The sequence below is a fragment of the Magallana gigas genome, chromosome 8, assembly GCF_963853765.1.
Source record: "Magallana gigas chromosome 8, xbMagGiga1.1, whole genome shotgun sequence".
Classification (NCBI taxonomy): Eukaryota; Metazoa; Mollusca; class Bivalvia; order Ostreida; family Ostreidae; genus Magallana; species Magallana gigas.
The window spans coordinates 703146-726574 of NC_088860.1; the positions used below are offsets into that span (position 1 = coordinate 703146).

Below are 23429 nucleotides of genomic sequence, written 5' to 3' on the forward strand. Positions count from 1 at the left end.
TTGTACAAGACTCTTTATTCAGTCTAAAGAAGTACAGCTCGTATAAATATATTTTAAGAGTAAATTTTAGACCTAACAAATCAACATTACCGGTGTGATTTATGTATAAGACCTGATAAACTAATATTTTTTCCATTTTTTTTGGAATCTTTTTGCTTCTGAATCAATAATTTGCACTCACTGGTAGTAATTGATATGTCACATACTAGTACTCTTTGATATTTGATCAGAATGGGAGGAAAATGTTCATTTTCTTAAAGTTTTTTTCATTAGAAAACATCAAGTGCATATTTGATAAGCAATTTTTTTCTTTCATGATTGAAGTCTTGAATTAATCTTTGATGTAAGCAAATGACACTTTGTTCAAGCCTGTAATACTGCTTGAAAATAAGGAATTTATGGCAAAAAGATTAAAGTGTGGGGAAAGATTAGCTTTTATGGTGTCTTTAAATTGAGACTCTTTGGACTAAGAATAAATTACACATGAATATCTGTACAGAATAAACCTATATTAAAGTTAAATCATGATGCTCATTTTAGTGGACCATTTATTGGATGATCACTACAGTGACTAACTTACTGTTGAACTCCCCCCATACATAAGTCGGGCTAAGAAAACAACCACTGGCCCTTATTCAATGTTTTGATGTATAAAAATATTCTGTTTAAAGTCTACATATGAACTTATCAGATTTCTTGTGACAATGTCACACAAATACTACAGAATATACACACACAACCACTTTTGAGATTGTCCCTAAGTAGCTGCATTATCTGAACAACAGGGGAATGCTTGTTTTAGTTATCATATAACTGACCGGAGATAAGTTCCTGAGTACTTCAAGTCTGTCACATGGCCTTATGTACAATGTGACATGTGTGTGTCAGCCTATGTACACATGTACAACTACACATGTACACAGATGTACACCCCCACAAAGGGCATCTATTATTACAGACTCTACAGGTCCTACAAATATCAGTCATGCCTATACTGTACCAATGTTTGTAGCTGTTGTTATTTTAGAGGCTCTATCACCTCTAGTTGCCTTTGTTACATGTGGCTGTTCTTCTCTGTAATGAGTTATAGAGAGCTAGCAGGGTGAACGGCTCTGCTCCCACTGCTTCGGGCCTCACCATGAGGCGATACAAGATCAATACACACAACAAGACCCATATATTGTGTTTTAAAATGGATGGGCTTTCATGTGAAGGGAGTGATTTGTATTGATTGTGTATTGGACATCTGTTGAATCCAACCTACAGCTCCAGATCAATAACACGCCCAAAACCCATTCCGTCCCCACGTTATGTTTGTTACCTTACGAAATGCCCCGAAAACCTTCAAAAATAGAATCATCCGACCCTGGAATTCGACTCACTTCAATGAACTAAAGAAATCAGCTTAATATTCTCATCCCTGATTTCAATTAAGATAGCACTCACTTTAGTTGAGGTGTAATAGCGTGGAAGATGCACACCCAAAACAAAAATGTGCAATACTTTTACACTCCAGGGAGGCATAGATTCATTATGGGACTTGCGATGATGGAATATCTGTCAAGTCAAAGGCAGAGTCCCTTCATACAATATGACAATAATTTGTCTGTCTTATCACACAGGACATAACCAACCATTGATAACAAGTCACAGTTCAGGAGTGTGCAGAATATTGATGTTTGACTGAGTTCAACTTAACAATGGACGGAAAAGGGGGGGATCAATGGCTGGTAGCATGAAGTAACCTTACAGTCAACTACACCGGGGGAAGTCAATAACTCCCCGCTCCACAAAGAACCCATAATACAGGTCAAAGGTCGCCAGTAATGAACAATGGGGGAATGATTGCGAGGAATCCTACACTGTGTATCATTCTATAGTGACTGTCCCAGGCTTGTCTACTGTATGCAGTCCTTTGATTATTCATCACACACTATATATACTAATTTGGTTATTTAATATACCACCCTGAAGGTAATGATGTTACAGTCTTTACCCTGGATAGAGAGTTTCTGGTATATATTAGGACGTGTGACAGTGTCTCTCACGGCTGAATTTGATGAAATAAATATGAACTTGCTCTAGGTTTGATACAGCGCATTCAGAACTTTCATACATGATGACTCAAGCCCTTCCAAAACTTGGCCTTGATAAATTTCATCAATGAACAACATTTCTACACAAATCATAGATATATATCAAAATCCAATGCTTAGGACTGTTTTGTTGAATCTTGTAAAATGTAAAAACAAATAATGAGAAAAAAAGCCTGAATACGATTTATTTTCAACAACTTAAAAAATGAGCATAACCAGCGAACAAGTTTATCATCCTTTGTTGCCAATAAATTCTGTGTGTAATGAAATCCCCCAAACAGCGAGTTTTCTAGATCCGGATGTAATACAAGGATCTCTCTATTTAGGGAGAACATCAACCAAAATTTACTTCCACATTTCCAGAAAGGAAGAGTTCAGCAGGAGTCAATTCATTATTTTCTAAGCATCTAGATTTTGAACTTTGTGTATTTCACAACAAATCAAACATTAATTTGTGTGTGTCCAAGATTATCTATTCCATAAAATATGATAATTTCACTAATGAGATATGAATTTCTTGAATATAGCAAAAGCAAAAATAATCTCAATAAATTCACACTGATCTTGTGATTCTTCATATTTTATTGATTTGCACACTTGAAAATATTTTTTTTTAATATGCTCTCATTCATGAATTTTCTAGTAATCATGTCAACATGATCTCAAAAAAATAAACATTACAATTTTTAAAAATATTGTATTAAATTATGGTATGGTTTTGTCGCTATGAATTTTGAACAGTATGATTTTTGACAACATTCTTTATGGCCGTTCTTACTACTACCTATTTTAGTCTTCCCAAATTTATAAACAGAGAAAACTTATTCATTTGTTTTCAAAATCTTTCAAATTCAATTAAACTTGCATTTATCAATGCAACTTTTCCAAGACAACATTCTTAAAAGCACAAAATTACAAATGTATAGATAAGAGTTAAGTTTATATTAAGGGTGTGTTTTAAAGAAAGGTTAATAATAGGGTTGGGCAATATGTAATATACCAAAGCATAGATGAAATTGTCTTATCGAGTAGATTAAAGATGATACCCCTGATATGTGAGTAAATAATTATCTATCTAAAAAACAAAATTCCTACCTTTTTTTATCATACATATAATATTTACTCTAAATTTTAGTTACAAGTATATAAAATACTAGCCAATAATAACCATGATGCTTGAGACTACAGTAGATTCATAATGGTAACCATGTCAAAAGTAGTGAAAAATTATTTCTTTCAAGACAAGCTAGCCTAAAAAATAAATATTGTCTGTAAGATACTCAGAGAGAAATTCTTAAGACAACTAAAACCAGTTTGTTGCTACTGTAAAATGACAAATCTACACACAACGAATTCGGAGTGTTTATATTCATAGTAATACTGTGTAGAGTCATGTGTTTGATTGTATAAGAATGTCATATCTAAAAATAGTTTCTTTTTAATATCAAGGTTAAGGATAAAATACATTAAGATATTTTTCAACACTTTTGTTAAATACATTCAGATATATTTATAGCTAACATTAAACATGTTTTCTATTACAGAAAAACAACATTGTTTTTTTTTCTTTATCAAAAGAACATATCAAAATCAAATTAAAATACATTATATGTGTAACATCATGACACTAATGTCGTGTGTGTATAGTGTGCATGTATTCATACTGAAAACAAATATCCTCAAAGTTCTATTTAACAAAGCGTAGCTATTCTGTAAATAGGCCAATTTGTATGAAACTAAGAAATATTGCAAAATTTGACATACAACGCAAAACTCAAAACCGACTCAGACTGCTAAACCGTCATATGACAAATAGAAAAGTTAAACTGCAATTGTAAAACTGGAATCTACATTAAATAGACCTACATTTAAATGAACACTAAATAGGCCTACATTCAAACCAACATAAATAAGACCTACATACAAGCCTACACTAAACAGGCCAACATACAAACCTACACTAAATGGACCAACATACACACCTACACTAAATAGGCCTACATACAAACCTACACTAAATGGGCCAACATACAAACCTACACTAAATAGGCCTACATAAAAACCTACACTAGATAGGCCTACATACAAACCTACACTAAATAGGCCTTCTATGGGGAAAGGAATGAATTGAATTGATAAATTTGGGGGTTTTTTCAGAGACACATTCATGTCATGGAAATGAAATTTTTATAATGGGTTGCAATCAACGAAAAGAAATTTATCCCTTTGTGAACAGTGAGAACAATACACAAAGCACTGACTGGTCATCTTGCAGACTTTACAGCTGTCTGTTTTATACCAGCATAAACTCGTTTAAAATTATCTGAAGTCCTTGACATCAATTCAGCGTCAATCATCATTCATTTTTAGTTAAAACTTTGATAGTCAATCATTACAATAGGAAGATAAAACATGTACTGACATAGTTTTTGCGCATCCAACAGTTTCTCTAAGTGTTCACTTTAAAATTCAATGCATCTTTCTAGGAAAAATTTATATTCTTCTTAATTTAATTTGATATATATGCAAAGAGGACTTTTGGTGTAAAGAAGCAACAGAAGTCAGAGTACGGTAACAAAGACTAGCCATGTTATTATTTAGGGGTTACCGGTATAAGGTGCATCAAAACAGTCATTGTGTAATTAAAATTACAATTTAGTATAAAGAAAGTATTAGTTTGAAATTTTCTCATTAAATAATTGTTAGTTTCCATAAAAAACAGAGATTTTGTTTCTTTTTTATAATAACATATTTATCTAGTTGTACTAACAAGTTGTACTATATATCTAGTTTTTATCAAATTTTTTTAAAAATTAAAAATGGTTGATCTTCATTGTATTGTTTTCAATAAAAAAACAGTTATTGAACTTTTTTTCACCATTAGTTGTTTATTTCAGAGAGAAATTCACTCAATGGTCAGTAAATTTACATACAAATAATGACGTTGTGTTTAGTGGTGGATGAATTTAATCTGAACTGTAGTATATTTAAAATTTCACAACTACTTTTTCGAGATTTTTTAAGGATTTTGTCAGATGCTAAACTTAAACCTGACCAATCTTTTTAATTACAATTAACAAATCATGCTTAAATGTTCATTGTTGGGGAAAATTTAAAAGAAAAACCCACACAATTAAATTTATAGGAGCAAAGTGATCCATATGTTTTTTAAGCATTACATCATGTTACATAACACTGAGACTCTTGGTTGGGATTACAACCATCTCAACTGAAAGTAATGACTAGTATTTAAAGCAACAAAGGAAGATTTCATAATGTTACGTACTGTGTTACATTAAACCTTCAGGCTATTGATAATAATTAATAGGTTTTGAGACGACCCCCTGTTATAAATAATGCACGGGGAAAATGTTCTGTCGTGTGTACTGAGAACAATATTTCACTTGTAGGAAAACTCATTTACAGTGTACTCAAGAAGTGAAATATTACAGTCTCTTGCCAGAAATCATGAACCAAATTCGCACCATAACGGGGCTTAAAACTTGATTACACATGAACGACCCCTCACAAGTAAACACGCACACACAATCACGTCCCTACACAAAAAACAAGCTCCACGCACTTGTTTCGATCAAAAATGATTTAATTAAAGGTAAGGGATCGTTAGACGAGAGCCTATAGAGTTCTACAAACAAGCATGTGTACAGTTAGGGTATGAACAGACAGGAAAACTCACCGACAAATCAGAACGACTGCTGTCTCTCGAGGACACTGCTCGCACAACGCCTGACCGCCATTCCCACTCGCTAATCTTGGCAAGTTTTAACTTTGCTTGACTTTTAACGGATAAAAATCTCTTTCCAACTATTTCCTCCCTGCACTTGAAAGCCATACTTTCAGTTTACACACATATTCACACATTAATCCCTTTCGAATCTGCAAAAACTAAAGAGACACAAATCGTAGGAATTTCTCCTATCTCTGTACGAGGCGGATGAATACCAAACACAAGTTTGACATTTAGGTCAAAAGGTCAAATTAAGAAAAACATACGATACAAAAAATAGTCCAATCGAAAACTAAAACAAACGTTACGCGTACTAATTTTTTTTATTGAGTTTTTTTCAATATTGTGAAAAGAAATATTAAAAAATAATTCTCACTCTTCTTAAGAAATTAGAATAATGATCTGTAATAAAAATATTTCAATCAGCTGTGATTGAATATGCCTACACTGCAAGAAAAAACTATAGGCCTAGACGTATTGCTAAAATTGAAAGTGTAAACTCTGTAAAAAAAAAAAGATTACTTTAAAATAATATTCAAATTAATTTACTAAGAACTAAAAGACGAATATAAAAGTTTGTTTTGGTTTTTACCTCCCCTTTATGACAAAAAATTCCCACAGGTGGCACTGCAGAACGTGTTCATAAATGGTAACTTACAAAGTTACCCAGTGATGAGATTGTGTTGTGTTTGAAGTCTTCTGTGATCTCAATTATGATATCAGTCCTGTTGTCAAGGATTGTTATGTAAGTATCATACTCTTCTTGATCGGTTGATGTTAATGATTCGTCTTAAATTTGAATTTTAAACGAGCTCTGATTCATGGTCATGTCTCAAGTGCCAATCACTTAAATTTAAAATGAACCTTTACAAAAAATTATTATGAAATCTACACCAGGACTGTGTGAAAGTAGTTACAGTTTTGTTGAGACATTTAAATAACATCAACTACTTACAAGCCCGTGAGGCTCATTGCTGGGAGTATCTTTAGTAGCATGGTGTGTTTGATCATTCTCTGTGGTGCACTCAATCATCTACTTAACCTTTGTAGAACAAGGAAAGTATTTCCACAGTTTGGTTTCCTATTTTCATATATTAAATTCATTTCTTGATTAGTTGCTGAATAGGAAATGCATTTAATTTTCAAATATCACCTTCATGTAGTGTTTTTGCACGGTGTGTACCAGCCAGCTGAGAGCTAGGTGAGGAATAGCTTTATCAGCTGATCGAGCTGTAGACACCTTCATCTTTTTGTGTTTTGTTTTAGAACTGGGCTTGGTCACAACATTAGAAACCAAATACGCTCTATGAGATAACTGATAAAAAATTATGGTTCTTATCTACTTGATTGGATCCAGAATAACAGAAGTACAAGAATTAAATTCAAACCTCGGGCATTTTTATAATATCACCTACTGGTATATTATGGGAGATATTGTTAACTTTAACTTTTGTTAAATTGCTAGAAACATTCACAATGTTCACTATATTACCTCTCAGGCAGTAGTATCTGTGTGAGGTACTGCATGAAATTAATATGCATAAACATAACTCAATTGTTGCATTGAATACTTGAATTTTACCTGTAGTCACTTTTAACAGTTGCTTAAAACTGTCTACTGAGCAAGAGGTCTTAAATTTCTGTGTGACACATGGGTTTCAGATTGTTACAATGACAGGGGTGAGCTCACTAAGTAACAAGAATGGTTATCTCAACAGATCAGGGTTAGAGTTTAATGGTTGACTTACAAGATTCTCTTTAATCTCTTACATGTATAAGGATGAGATTTTTACAAAACCTTTAATTTTGGTCATTTGTGAGCTCCAGGGTTGATTTCAGGCTCAACCTTTTGTTTCTAGTGTTGATATCCTAAGGAAATATTCATTAGTGACCCTGCTAATTGTTTAGTAACCAAAGATTTATCACTTGGAAGTCTGACTCAGATGTTTCAAAGATTAGGGTATTATCCAGAGTGGAGGGGGTGTCCAAAGTGAGTTCTCTTGGTGAATTAGTAATCAGAGACTGAGGTGAGGATTTGTGTTGGATTATCAGTGACCACAGATAGGTGTTTGGGGGGGGGGGGGGGGTCTGTAAGTCTGTGTGAGTGGCCAGCAAGAGATCTGTTAGTGATTGTAATCAACCTCATTTACATACAGATACATGTAACTAACAGATATCACAGACAGATAGCAGTTAGTGATGAGCATAAAACATATTAGTGATTATTAATTATCAACTTGATATAGGTATATATACATAGTCAATATCACAGACAGATGTAAGTCATTGTAGCTGTTCTTGGTAGTACATCTACTCAGGACTATACATGTACTTGCAAAGAGTTCCTTCACTTATTTTAATGTTACTGATACAGCTTTACGGCATGATTATGTTTTGAAGAAAAAACAATTTACTCTCAAATTTAAGTATCTACAATTTGGCTTCTGTTTTTATGAATGAAAATACATGTATCGAACATTCCATTTAGTCATTCAGTTTGCTTCCAAGTTTACAGTCATGGAAAATTTGATGCATTTTTCTTTCTGAAAGAGTAATTAGTTGCCCTCAGCATGGTCAGAGAGTTTTTGAGATGTTGCTGTGGTTTGGCTGTTACGTTAAACGTGAGATATCCTATTTCTAGGCAGTGTGTGATGTTAGCGTATCATCGTCTGAGAGCAGTACTGTACAGTGATGAAATCGTCTTATCTTCAGGCTGTCTACCTGCCCCACACTGTTGTACGTGTGTGTATGTGTATTCCTTGTCTTCAAGGCAAATATCCATCATACTCGACTACTGTCAGAATGCACTCCCAGATAAGACAGCTGTGATTGATACAGACAGTACTATTGTGCATTAGACTCAACAAATCACATGGATATAAGACTTCTTCACTTAAAGTTACTCATAACAAATATTTACGTATAGTACCGGTAATTATTCAGAATCTATTTATGAAAAAAAAAAGGAAGATTTTTTTTCCTCATCAACAATAAATAATGTATGCACAATATTGATACTGATAACAAGCCCCAAGGGTTGAATTAACTTGCTGCATTTATGACATCATTTTTCATTTAAACATCATTTGCCATTGTGGCCTTCTACACACAAAGAAGAAAACAAGATCTATACTCCTTTCAAGCATACTCGGCATATTCAGGTATAGGTGTGATATAACGTGGTACATGTACTACATATGTACTTATAATTTGCTTGGTACATTGATTAAGTATATCTTACAAGTATTTAACCCAATACACATGGTACAAGTATAACAATACTATACAATTTGCTCCTTATGTCAAAATGTCTGTGCCTGTATCAGTGACTGCATTTATCTTCACAAGACTCAGGATGAAAACAAAGCTGCCCTGGCGTGCACTGCGTGAGGGAATTGTTATCTGTGTAATGTGTGCAGAATGCAGTGCACCCTCAGACAGCAGGTATCACACCTGTGTGTCACCTGTGTGGGAGATGTAATTGAACTACAGGTGGGCAGGATGCTGGCTTGGTTTCATCATTTCGGTTTTCTTTTTGCACATTGAACACTTCTAAAAGATTTTCCCATTAATGTCACCTACACATGAAATGTGTTTTAAATTAGCATAATGCAAATCCAGGGGAAATGGCCAAAATTTTCCTGTACATAGTAATTATAAGATTAGTAGATTTCTATCAAAGTGGGGATTTAGATGCTTTTTCTGTCAGCTGAGCTTATATTGTTTTCACAATGCTAAATGTGGGGGACCGTGAATCTGTATGAACACATGATGAAGGAGGAAGAGATTTTAAGAGTCATGAATTGTGTACAGTGTTGTGTTTCAGCCAGAGATAACGATAGAGTCTGTTTCTTCAAGATGTAAATATTACAGACAGATTGATTTTATGTGTTCAGACACTTGGAGCAGTGATGTGGATTTTATCAATAGTTTGATCAAAGAACTCATCATCAATGCAGTATCATTTACATACTCCATTTTTTACTTTGTTTACAATGGCCTTTCTAGAGCAGGAGGCTCCCCTACAGAATGCACTATGACAGTGTAAGCAAGAGTTTGATAGTTTACCTGAGTCCTGTACTGTATGTGTTTTGTTTATCTGAGCCCCGTACTGTATGTGGTTTGTTTATCTGAGCCCCGTACTGTATGTGTTTTGTTTATCTGAGCCCAGTACTGTATGTGGTTTGTTTATCTGAGCCCCGTACTGTATGTGTTTTGTTTATCTGAGCCCCGTACTGTATGTGTTTTGTTTATCTGAGCCCAGTACTGTATGTGGTTTGTTTATCTGAGCCCCGTACTGTATGTGGTTTGTTTATCTGAGCCCCGTACTGTATGTGTTTTGTTTATCTGAGCCCCGTACTGTATGTGGTTTGTTTATCTGAGCCCAGTACTGTATGTGGTTTGTTTATGATTGATCTTTACTGTATGTGTTTGTTGTAGACTGGTTTTTGGCTTGCTGTATCCAGCTTATGCTTCCTTCAAGGCCATCCGCACAAAGAATGTCAAGGAATATGTAAGTATTATAATACAAACTCATTGATTTCTGACATCTGTTTACATGCCTTCAATCCCCTAGACAAGTCTCCAGTTACAACAGCCTGCAAAAAGAAAGTGTGGGACAGCATGCAACTTTGTTGTGGTATTCTTTAATCCATTACAGTCGATCAAATTTTTATTGAACATGTATTTCAAGTTAAAGTTGATTAGAATACCAGGTATAATTTGTTGTACATGCTGTATTTTAAGATTGTATACATGTACTAAAATTATATTAACTCAATAATTAAGGGCTGATAATTTAATACTAATACACTGTACTGGTATACTCTGAGTGTGTATTTGTATAGTTGATATACTCATATACTGTAGTTGTATATTAGTATACTCAGTGATGAGTACCGGTATATTGATATACTGTAAAACTGTAAAAGTATGTTGGTTTACTTGGTACTGTATGTTTACACTGTACAGTAAAACTCGGTTATAGTGAAGTTCTAAGGACTGATAGATTTACCTTGTTATATCCGTAGTTTGTTATATCTGTATAACGAATTCGTAATTATAATTAAAGCGAATTCACTACCTACATGTTTTCTTTCAGCAGACTACAATATTTGCTAATTGAGGCTTAGAATGAAAATACATTCTTTTGATACCTTTTATAATCGGATTGTGAATTAAAGAATTTATGTGAAAATTAAATCATTCAAGCTATCATGTTAACTAGTAGGGCATACTTTTTAAACTGTAAAGAAATTGTTATAAAAGTGTTAAATTTTGTTATTTTTCAACCCTATGGGACTCAAAATCAGTCGCTATATCCGTAAATCTGTTATATCCAAATTTGTTATAACTGTACAATTTTGCAAAGCTTTGTTAAGAATTTTACTGGGGTCTAAAAAAAACTTCGCTGTATCTGAGACTTCGCTATATCCGTGTTCATACTAAAGGAGTTTTACTGTATACTGTACCTGTGTCTGTATGTTTACAGGTGAAATGGATGATGTACTGGATCGTGTTTGCATTGTTCAGTGCAGTAGAAACATTCACAGATGTACTCTTATCATGGTAAGTGTCTCGTCCATCTCAGACATATGCTTAGTAATCTACACTCAGGTATTTCAGCAAGAGAGAACCTGAATACTGGTACAGCAGTGACTCATTTAGATCTTTATTTCTTGTTTTTCAACACAGCTGATCTATTTGATATCAGTTTTACCCATTATGATATATCTGATGTACTTCAATCCATAGATCCATAACTTCACACTGTCAAACAGGTATAAAAGACAGGTGTGTTTTTTGTCTCTGCAAAAGGTACAGTTCTTACAACACACGCACACATGTGGAACTTTTCTCCAGCTATAGCCCCACTCTGGTTCAAGTTCTCTAAACCCTGTGTTGTTCACTTCTCCAAATCCTGGCTGCTGGTCAAGGTTGAAGTTACATCAAGATTCCTTGCCCATTTTGTCCTTGAATCAGGTCAAGGTGAATGGGTGTTAGACCCAAACACCTTAGATAATTCTTTCCACAAATAAGGAATTTTCTCAATGAAATAGGTCATATTTGTATTTTATTTAAGGAGTTAATTTAATTTCTACCTGTGTTAATCAATAAAATATAAATTGTAGGAGTTAACACTGTATAAACATCATACTTAATAAAAAAAACTGTAAATAATAAACTGGCCCAAGTAATCATGGTACATGTATTATATTTATTGATTATAATTTTAATTTCTACATATAAAATCAGAAAATTAGGAACATTGTTTTCAAAACTGGCTTTAATTTGTACAAGATTTAAATGCAACGTCAACTGGATTAATACATTTTGCATGTGCCTTGTATTTCGACATAGGCGATTTATGTTACATGATAAAGATGATTTTGTTTAGCCAATCAAACAAGGTGTCATAACATTTACTTTTAACAGTATTTATTCCGTGATTTAATGAAAAATTGCATTACTTTTTCATGACCCTTGACTGATGTATTTAATGAGATACTGATAAATGTGATATGATCAGTGATATTATGTGTGAGAGTGTTTTTGTGCTGTGTTTGCAGGCTGCCATTTTACTATGAAGTCAAAATCCTGTTTGTGATATGGTTGCTGCTCCCTGTAACCAAGGGATCTAGTCACCTCTACAAGAGGTTTGTTCACCCCCACTTTGCCAAAAGAGAAAAGGTAAACATGTATAAACAGTATCACATTCATGTGTCATTCATTGTACAATGTTATTTAACACTAATAAGCTTCACTGTTGTACAACAAAAATAATAAATGAATGCATTCTTTGTATTGTTTACAGTCATGCAGTTACTGTTATGCTGTAAACATCACACTGTTATTGTACTGTAAACATGATCATAATGCTGTTACAGTACCGTTAACACAAATATCATGCTGTTACTGTACTGTAATCATGCTGTTACAGTGCTGTAAACACAAACATCTTGCTATTACAGTACTGTAAACATAAACATCTTGCTATTACAGTACTGTTAACATGAACATACTACTGTTATAGTGTTCTAAACACAAACATCATGCTGTTAAATTACTGTAAATATGAACAACACGCTGTTACAGTACTGTTAACATCATGCTGTTAATGTACTGTTAACATGAACATAATGCTGTTATAGTGTTGTAAACATGAACAAACACTGTTACAGTGCTGTAAATATAAACATGATACATGTAGTTATTGTTGTGTATCAATAAAGGTATGATAGGTTCAAACATGTATTTTTTTCTTCCATCTAGTCTTTGTAATGCAGCATATAGAAGTTTTCTTCTTTAAAAACTGTAGCTGCATACACTCTTATTTTTATTCCATTTACTGAACAATTTTTGCACTGTAAATATGTTCTATATCAACTCATTTCTTCCTTGTTCCAGGATATAGATGAGTACATAGACCAGTACAGTAAGAAAGGCTACACAACACTACTTAGTCTGGGTACTCGGGGACTAACGTACGCCACAAATGTAGTCGTTACCACGGCCATCAAGGTAAGACTGACATACGCCACAAATGTAGTCGTTACCACGGCCATCAAGGTAAGACTTACGTATGCCACAAATGTAGTCGTTACCACAGCCATCAAGGTAAGACAAATATGAACTTAAAGTAGTCCGAGTATCGCACTACGTCATAATACGGATTTTACAATATTGGTTCGACTTTACAAAGCGTTTTAGATACCCGGTATTAATTTTGCTCTACATCGCTGTTGTAAACAATGGCAATAATAAGCAATTAGAACGGTAATATATGTATTCTATGAGAGATAGAAATGATTAATGTTAAGAAACACGATTCTAGATCTATTAAAGTAAAATGAAAAACGAAGTTTCTGATTAACCAGGATCTCAGGTACATGTATGCTTATATCTTCTTTGTTTTGACACCCCACCCCCCTCCCGAATTTTTCTTTTTCTTTTACTAAAACCGGTTTAAATTTAGAGACAGAAGCTATTTCGAATTTAATCAATCGTCAAATAATTAATGTTTAAATGATATCTAACATTGTTGACAGATCTAGGCAGAAAACTGTAGTAAAATGTGATTTTTACGGATTTTTTCGTCAGGGTCTACTTGGTTTAGAGCTTATAGCGTGAAAAGTAATCCGTCAACATATAATTTATTTTACCAAATCTTTTTTCTAAGATGTCAATCTATAGAATAAACACCATGAATTTAAGTTTGAGTCCATAAAATAGTAAAAAAAATTACCAAACGCGATACTAGCATTGCATTTTTTGCATTCTATTTTGATACATCAGGTCCATAAAGCGTACTTACTTACAAAAATTTGTGCAAAATTATTGATGAGATATGGCTTAAATAAATATTTATACTCTATTTTGTATGTTCAGTTCTAATTTTCCCAAAATTGGTAATTATTTTTAGGAAGAACGAACGTCTGGCAAATTTCATAATTGTCAATAATTTTCGCAAGGGGGTACACCCGTCTGAAAGGTGATAACAAACAAACAAGCATGTAAACATACATATTTTCTTTTGTATATGTATTGCTAGAATGTATATTTATCATTTAAAGCTAAGCTTTTAATGATTGAGCCCATTTAGTGCCGAGTATAGGACTACCTTAAAAAAGTAAGACTAAAATGTGATTTGAATATTCAGCAAATGTAGGAATACACATTGAGTGTGAAAGGGTTTTCATCAATTGTAACGCAAGGACTGGTGTATGGAGTATCACAAACACAATAATCAGGGGCAACATGTGATAATTTCATCATCTGTAGCATTTCAACAACTAATTTTTCAGTGTTTTAAATTAAATTTGCACAAAGGAAGAAGTTTAGAATAAACTCACATTAAAATATAAAGGTTTTTGTCATGATAACTTTTTTGTAATTACAATGACTTTCTTTTGTAAGTTTTAACCTCCAGACTACCTTGATCACACTAGATGTTACTGTATCTGTATTTTCAGGGGCAGTCATCCCTGGTCGATCATATCAGGAAGAGCTACAGCACCAACGACTTGCGGGTGGGGGAGGACACAGTGGACGGACACCACCCTAGCTTTATGCTGGACGACGACGAACTAGGTACATTTAACACAACCTTCTTTATATATAATGTCTACTGGTCAAATCATGCTGTGCTGATTGTGTTGTTTGGCTCCAGGACCATAAAAAATATATAAACTGACTTTTGGTCTCGGTTTTCCTTTTCCACTTTATATTGCTTTTGTAAGAAGTGAGACTCAGAAAGGAAAAGCAAATATAATTTTTTCTTTGAAGTTCAAATCAAGCAATCATTTGGCTACCTATCTGTAGCAGGTTGAGTCTCTTATTGCTCACATCATTGCATAATCTTCACAACAAATATAGTATTTTTTTCTTTTATTTATTCCATTGGGAGTTAGCTCCCTTGTCACATTGTCACTGTACTTTATTTTCTCCCTTGTTTCACTCCTCCGAAAATAAATATTTTCTTGACTAATTTGTTGAAAAACAAAAACAGATTTTTTAGGATTGGTGTGTTCGTTACAAATCGCATTTTTATTATACATACGACATACAAATAAATGGCAACACAAAATATTAGTTTATCTCAAAAAACATATTTGGGTCAGGGCGGGTAGGGAAAACCAAAGACAACCTATACTACTTTGTAACGAACGTCGCATTAATCGAATACTCCCCGGGAAATCTATTTATACTGAGAGCAAAAGCGCTCGTGCATGAAAACCAGTATTGAAGTAAACCAGATAATACGAATACTAACGGAAATAACCGAAGTTAAAAACATAAAGAAATAAATTTAATACCGGGTAGTATGTTAACACTCATTTCATCAGTGCTTTTATCAAACTGAAATGTTTACATTCAGATGTTTGACAAGTGCACTCAAGACATTCATACTTGGAATATTTTTTTTTTGAGTACATAGAGGACAGTAAAGAAATCAGACACTGACCAACACAAACAATGAAATTGATCTGGTGCTTGGATTTAAAATTAATTCATTTGTCTGTGTTATAGGTTTTTTTTTTATCAATTACACAGGGATCAATTTACAAAACTGTGTAGTGTCATTACCAGGTATTGGGGATATTTTAACAACAAATCACCTCATAAAAAACACTGTTTGTTATAATAGTACCCGCTATCGTATACACAACTATTCTTATTTTGAGATGTATATGTAGGTAATCAGAGAGCAAATGCAACCAGAAACCAACTTTCACACACATACACACATGCAACAGAGTTAATCAGATATGTAACCAGTTGTCAATAATAAACAGATCCCGAGTCCAAACCTGTCAATCAAGTCATTGATGAGAGCAGTAGAAAAGGGGACGAGGTCAAATCCCCCCCAAAACCCTCCAAAGGGGGAGGGGGGTCAAAGCTGGGTAGTGGTTCATTGAAGCCCCGGGGACATGTGTCCTCAAGGTTAGGTCAGAACAAGGGTGAGTCATGTTGATTTCCCCCTCAACCCTTGGATATGATGCAGCTGGTGCATGATGGGAAACTTAACCTTGTTTTGGCACAGTTTTTTATTTTTTTTTCTCTCAGAAAAGTTTTTTGACAACTCTCTATTTTTGTTCGCTTGTGAAAATCTTTCTCTATCAACTCTGCTTTCAATTTTAATTTCATTAGAATTTTTTTGGTATTTTTTCCACACACCAAAAACTTCCCTCACAATTCTTGGGAATATGGGCTTTACCTAATGATTACCTCTACGAAGTCCTTAACCTGCTGGTAACATGAATCAAATGTTTCTATATCAAAAGATTCAAATATATAGTCAATGATAATTGACCAAAATCTAAATACTTCATAAAAGTTTGTGTTGTTATTAGATGAGAGAATAGCACAAGACAACAGAGAGATCGAGAAGAGGAAACCTTTACGACGGAGTACGAGTGACGTCACTGAAATACGTCCTCCAACGTCGCGCTACAAAAATCCACCCACAGGTAAATCATACAGGATGTCAAACCCCAGTAAATGCTGGAAATATTGCTGTGAAATAATAAATGTCCCTGTAAATACTGAATCCCTGATGAAGTATATGATATAGACATTGCATACAAAGGCATGCTATAAAATTCTTAAATTACACATTGAGAAGTGAAAAACGTCATGATTGTCAATTAAATTTCTATAAACAGCAAAAGAAAAAATTAAGCTGACAGAGTGGAGAAGGGAAAGTCATTTTATTGATTATCTTTTATAAATATGTATGAATATGCACCTTGTGTTGGTCCTGAATAGAACAAAACTCTGGATAAGTTTGTTATCGAATGTCAGTTGATTTTGGTTGTAAAAGTCCATAGAAGACGAGACTTCAACAACCCAAATAATTTCTAGAGACAGCCAGTAACAAACCTTATAAATAACAGTAAATAGTAAAGCCAGTAAATATTTAATCCTACCCTGACTTTATGATGGTCTATGGTGAGTAGTCTATTGTTTGGTGACTGTGTACAACTCTTTATTGACCTTTCAGAGCTTTCAAAAGTTGAGGAAGTAGAAGAGGAATACATGCTTCATGAGGAGTCCTCTATCCATGTACGCCCCGGCTACTACAGCCCTAAACAGGTCAGTTACCTCCCTTGACATGCTGGATATCTCCCTTAAGTCTAAAGTCATCCCTTTTTTTAAAATTAATGTTTTAAGTCATAAGAAATTAAACTTGTTGTTGGTTGCTCTCTTGAAAGGAAAATAATCTATTTACAGTCAAACTTCATTTTCTTGAACGAAATGATTTCGTAATACTGGTTCATGTACCATGCTTATATCAAATTTAGTTGGTCATCCAACAACTGTTTCTTTTATGTTTATTAACCTTTTGTCTCAGATTATTAATATCTTGAATAAATGGTTTTAACAGCCACATTGAGTTTTAGATAGGAAGTTTGACTGTAATTGTTTTCAATGTATTCAAAAAGTACAATCATAGGTACAATATACATATGTAGTAGAAAATGGGATTTTATAAACAGATTTATTTATGTTTACTTATTGTTATCAAACAATGTGAGGTTTTCTGTTTTTTGTAGGAGAGATTTTTATATGGTAAAAATTGGTTTATAAAATACTTTTAAAACTCTCTAATCTGAGAATGAAATTTAAAGTTCTACCACTTTGAATGAAAGTCAAGGAAGAGCAAGGAGAAACAAACAGATAATGATTAAACAGTAATGACTGACTCGGCTCTCACCTCTCACTCTCTCTTCACTTGATGCATTTGTGCTTCACGTTTGTTTTCAGAGAATGCTTTCTGATTCACAGAGAGAATCAATGCTTTCTGATTCACAGAGAGAATCAATGCTTTCTGATTCACAGAGAGAATCAATGCTTTCTGGTTCACAGAGAGAATCAATGCTTTCTGATTCACAGAGAGAATCAATGCTTTCTGGTTCACAGAGAGAATCAATGCTTTCTGGTTCACAGAGAGAATCAATGCTTTCTGGTTCACAGAGAGAATCAATGCTTCTGACATTGGTGATCTAGTGGGTCAGGGTGTACAGACATTTTGTGTCAGGGTAATGGGAATCAGATTTGTAATTGGTTGCAAATAATTAACAATAAAGAAAAAATCATTTGTCCTGCATTCAAAAAGCTTACTTTTGCTGGTCAGTGTTAAATTCATTCATTCAAATATCTGTAATATTCATTTCCAGTACTACAATTACTTTTTATCTATTAAAACCTAATTTGAATTTGAATCTTTCTGAAACACAAAAAATAAATTCTATAGTCTTTAAAACTTGAACCAAATGCAGAAGTTCATCGTTTTTCATTTAGACTAAACTTCAAACTACATGTATTTTATTATGGATATGTGTATACATTTTAAGATGTTGAAACTTAGATTTTTTTGGAAACTATTATTGAAAGTATATTTAAACAATAAAATGCTTTCTTTGATGATTCATGCGGGTTATGAAGGTAGAGACATTGCAGAAAAAATACATCACCCGCGTTAGCAACGCGGGTGATGTAATTTTTTTCTGCAATGATCGCTACCTTCATAACCCGCATGAATCATCAAAGAAAGCATTTTATTATTTATATTAACATCTTTCTTTTAACTAAACTGTTAATGTACATAAGTACATTAGCTAAAAGAAACAGCCAAATCATCCCCTGTTAAACTTTGAGTCTGACAGCATCATGATTATTTTGTGCAGTCCATGATTTTTCTTAGGTTGCTGGTGGCTTTGACCAATCGATAAACAGGGTGTGTCCATTTTATTCCTGTCAGTTTCAGCCATTGTAGACTTCGACCAATCGATAAACAGGGCGTGTAGATTTCAGTCTGGCTGTTTCTATAGAGCTATGAATTAACTACCGTATATCAGGTTTTTTCCGTGTCATGTTTTTTCCGCGAATCAGAGCCTAGAACGGTATATAAAATTTACGCGAATCCAATTTTCACTATTTCAAAGTCACATAGAAAATATAATTCACGATTGTTTAAACCTGTGAGGTAAGAGGGGAAAAGTATTTAAAATGTTAATCTTTGTAATGAAAAATTCGGACTATGAAACCATTTACATGATTTCCTTAATGTAAAATAATTACCGATATTTTTTCTCAAAGACCCAACATTCATAAATAAACAGATCATGTACCGTTACACGTACCAGTAGCTCATGTATACCGGTAATTAGATATCGGTTTACACAAGGAAAGTGACCGTTTTAATTAGCTTGTCAATGGATTATTAAAAAAACCGAGGCTTTTCTACCTCTAACTAAACTAACTGAACACAGTTCACCGTACTTTTACTTACCTGTTTACTTTATCAGGAAAGAGAGAAATCTATTACAAAAACAAAACTTTGTATCAAATTTACGCTGATTTGTTTTTCGCGATTCGGAAATCGTCGCGAACAAAGCTGAAATTGGATACACGCGGAAAAAACCTGATATACGGTATATGTTTCCATAAGAAATAGAGGAAATAATACTTAGTAGATGTAAATATATATATATATTTGCAATTTTCAGGTCACAGTTAGATTCATAAGTTAGTTAGAGCAGCGATTAGAATGCATGTGGGGCTTATCTGATCATTGAAGCAATGGGATTATGTGTAGCTTCATGTCCGTACAAGTCTAGAGTAAAGCTCACAGGTGAGCTCTAGACTACGGTAATACTGTTTACTTCCTTTGTGCTTCTGTCACTAAGAATGGTCAGGGGGAATAACTCTGATCTGATTAGAATGATCAGGGGAGGTTAATAGACATGGTCATAGTCACAACAGAACAAAGGGAGGATATAATAGAAATTTTATGACAATGTGTAACATTATATATCCTGAGATACCTTTCTTTTGATAAATAGACCTCCGTTGTACGTCTAACTCACTAGTTTTTTCTTTGAATAATTATTTCTTCATTTTATTTCATCTTGATGTAAAGACAATTTAATATTATTCAAATTTTTCTTAATAATGATATATTGAAGTATAACAAAGATAGAAAATGATTTGTTTTGTTACTATTATAAAAGGCATTTATATATCTTAAACTCAGAAACTTTGCCATTATGATAAATTTTGAAGGAGCTAGCTTTTAAAAAAAAGAACACTATTGGAATGCTGGTACTAGTTCAGGGATAAATACAGGAAATAAATAACCATTCAGAGTTCTCATTGGGTTTATTTATACATGTTTATCTACTTGTCTTTTTCTGGAATTACTTAATTGTAGAATCATAATTTTATCTTTTGATAAATTAACTAATTTGAAAAAACCCACTAATATCTGATTGATTTTTGAAACTGGAAAGTAACAGTTTATGATTGACTTTCACTGCTAAATATTCAAAGGATTCTCTGGTTAATTTACAGGTCAGACTCGACCCATACGGTACGTTACCAAGAACCCGCGCACGTACCCGCAGTAAACTGCCAAAGTGAGGAACTTCACACATAGATACATAGATGGACCGTCTGCACTGAACTTACCATTCAAAGGTCGTCTCCATGGCAACAGCTTTCCTAGATTGCTTTGGGAATGGATCCTGCTATACAAGACATTTGCTTTAAAAAAAAGTTTTTGGTAGCAATATTTTACTTAAATTTTTAAATGAGATTTGTAATTTCATGACTGATAGTTTTTTGGTGTTGTTAATATCATCAATGACAGGCTACCTGGGAGAAAAGTTTAGTCATCAGCTGAAGCTTCAATGCAGTCACTGTATTTTTTCTGTCAAGTTCTAGGGGAATTGTTTGACATGAGGTTTCTATGGACCATCATAAGAAATGTTTGAGGTCGGATGCAAATCTGTAGTGTGTGTTTAAACATACATCCAAAATACTGTTAAGTCTTAGTACTGATTAATTACTGTACAATGTTGTATAATGGACTTATTTGGAAGTGGAGGGAATTTTTTACCCTCAAAAAAATTTCTACATGTAGTTACATATCTAAGTCAGTAATTCTGTTTTGACAATATGTTAAGCCAACATGATTTGTTCAATATTTTACATAAGATGCTTATCTTCAAATATATTCAAAATATTAGACCTCATGAAACATTATAAGAGAAAGCCAAATTTAAAAAATACAAACTTCTATTTACACCACTTTGTTACACATCTGTTTGATATCAATATTTGTTTTATTTATGAGCAGAATTTTACCGTAGTCATCACTCTAAGTCTTTAAGATTTCTGTGTGTTTGATTTAAGTAAGTGAGACAATTTTTGTGAAAGGAGTGCATGTTAAATGATCGGTACTGAGGTGAGCCGAGGGTCAGAGCTTTATACTGTGTGACCCTCGTTGTAAGTTATTATACTCTCAGGGCAGGGAACGTGTGAACAGATCCATTGTCCATTGTTGAATCACTTGTAAATGTTGTAACTATATGTACATATGCCTAATCTTTTTTTTGTACTTTGTCTTCTTTTTCTATTACTTTTTTGTGTTGTGATTTTGTTTATTTTTGGCTCTGTACTTTGCTCAAAGTGTTTCTGTTTGCCTTGGTTTACTATCATGATACATTCCACAGCCTCTGTACAGTCAGCTTTTGTATCGTTTATCTGATTTTGTTTATACCTTCTTCATTCAGAGAGAGGTGCCATAACTTGGTTATTTTTTAACAGTAAGCACCAATATTGAATTTGATATAGGCCATTATTGTGATCTACAGAATGAGTGACTGAGGACTTCAAGCCCATTGTTTTACTTACTAAATGTATGTCAATTTTATAATGAATTTGGTATTGAGCATTTAATGACATCAGTCTAACTGAAAACAAAACCTCCAAGTTATTAATAAAGTCGAGTGTCTATAACCATTCATTTGTGGGTTGTCAAAGCACGCCTTTTGTTCATACATGAGATTAATATGTAATGTCGTTGTCACGGTGCTGAGTCACTTGTTAACTTGTACCACAACACAGTCATCTCTTCCTCTGTTTAGAACCTTGTTGTTAGGTTGTTCTGAGGAACAAAGATTTCGATGAGGAAGATGAGAAACATCATGTTGTCAATCTGTGATAAGTCTTGTACGGATGTTAATGTTTACAAATGTTCTGCACATGTACTTTATGAATGTTCTGTAGATCCACAACGAACTGTAAACAAGTTCAGGAGTTCAATGTACACACAGTTTTTACATTCACCTGGTGAAGCTAAAATGATGTAACTTTTGTATATATTCTACCATCACCATCATCACCACAGCTTGTTACATTGGAGGATTTCATTTTTAATTTTTTTGATTCAATAACACAATTTGATGGATGTTAAGATAACAGACCTTTACACTTGAAATCAGTATCCATTATTTCTGTGGAGTGTGGATAAGATAGCTTTATACCTGTGTGTAATTTGATGGTAGATAAGAACAGTAGGTAAGATCAGCTCTTACAATGCGCTTCTTTGTGATTGTGGACTGATAGGAACAGAACAGAACAGAGAAAGGTCAAGGTGTTCACAGGTGTGCCGTCCGTGACGGGGGAGGGGGGGGGGGGGAGGGGTCACAGGACGTGGAGTACAAACACTTCATGCGTCCTTGTAGTGAAATAGCCATAGTGAGGAAATAAAATGACAGGGTGACTGGGATATTTATTTTACACTTATACATGCATACAGGGTGTGAGAACATCAGAATGTGACCCACTTAGAAAATGTATTGAAGATTAACAATAAATTATATCATCATTTCTATTTGTACTTTTGTTTTACTTAATGGAAAAGATTTCCATTTTATACATGTATGAATATCAAATGCACATCAGACTTTCCTAAGAATGTTTATGTGGAGAGGGATTGCCTAATTTTTATTCCAAGAGATTTTAATTTCTTATGCAGATTATCTGACAGCTTTTGCTTTTTAAAGACATGACCATTGAATTCTGTAAAAAATCAAGATCATTGCACAACATTTACCCCAAACAGCTTTGGGTGAAGTATGAGCCACATCGTGATTTAGATAAAGATTTTACATAAAGTTTTATAACCTTGACCTCTCATTTAGTAAGTTGGTTAAAGGTCACTACTCAACTTTCAAGTTGATTTGCCAACATGTCCTATAGGACAGACAAAGTTTGATGTACATTTTCACCCAGGG

General features: G+C 33.7%; 2 protein-coding genes across 7 annotated transcripts in view; one reads left to right on the forward strand and one right to left on the reverse strand.

The window, feature by feature from the left end:
- Positions 1-6073, reverse strand: part of LOC105339941 (probable JmjC domain-containing histone demethylation protein 2C) — a 51784-nt gene extending 45711 nt beyond the window's left edge. The window contains exon 1 of one of the 2 annotated variants that reach the window (XM_034472036.2): positions 5794-6073. In XM_034472036.2, the coding sequence (XP_034327927.2) occupies positions 5794-5949 (156 nt within the window). In that variant the 5' untranslated portion in view covers positions 5950-6073. The remainder of the gene's footprint in view (positions 1-5793) is intronic. The other variant, XM_034472037.2, reaches the window with a different exon arrangement.
- Positions 6074-6430: 357 nt separating this feature from the next.
- Positions 6431-23024, forward strand: LOC105347268 (receptor expression-enhancing protein 1). 5 transcript variants are annotated; one of them, XM_020074902.3, is made up of 11 exons: positions 6431-6589; positions 10285-10357; positions 11336-11412; positions 12414-12534; positions 13252-13413; positions 14817-14934; positions 16140-16304; positions 16698-16814; positions 17348-17439; positions 17901-17916; positions 20701-23024. In XM_020074902.3, exons 1-11 carry the CDS (start codon positions 6558-6560, stop codon positions 20754-20756), a joined length of 1029 nt encoding a protein of 342 aa, XP_019930461.3. In that variant the 5' UTR covers positions 6431-6557; the 3' UTR covers positions 20757-23024. The 5 variants fall into 5 exon arrangements, with proteins under 5 accessions (XP_019930461.3, XP_011454564.3, XP_019930462.3 ...); XM_011456262.4 differs by having other exon boundaries at positions 13252-13365; XM_020074903.3 differs by lacking the exon at positions 17901-17916.
- Positions 23025-23429: the final 405 nt, after the last annotated feature.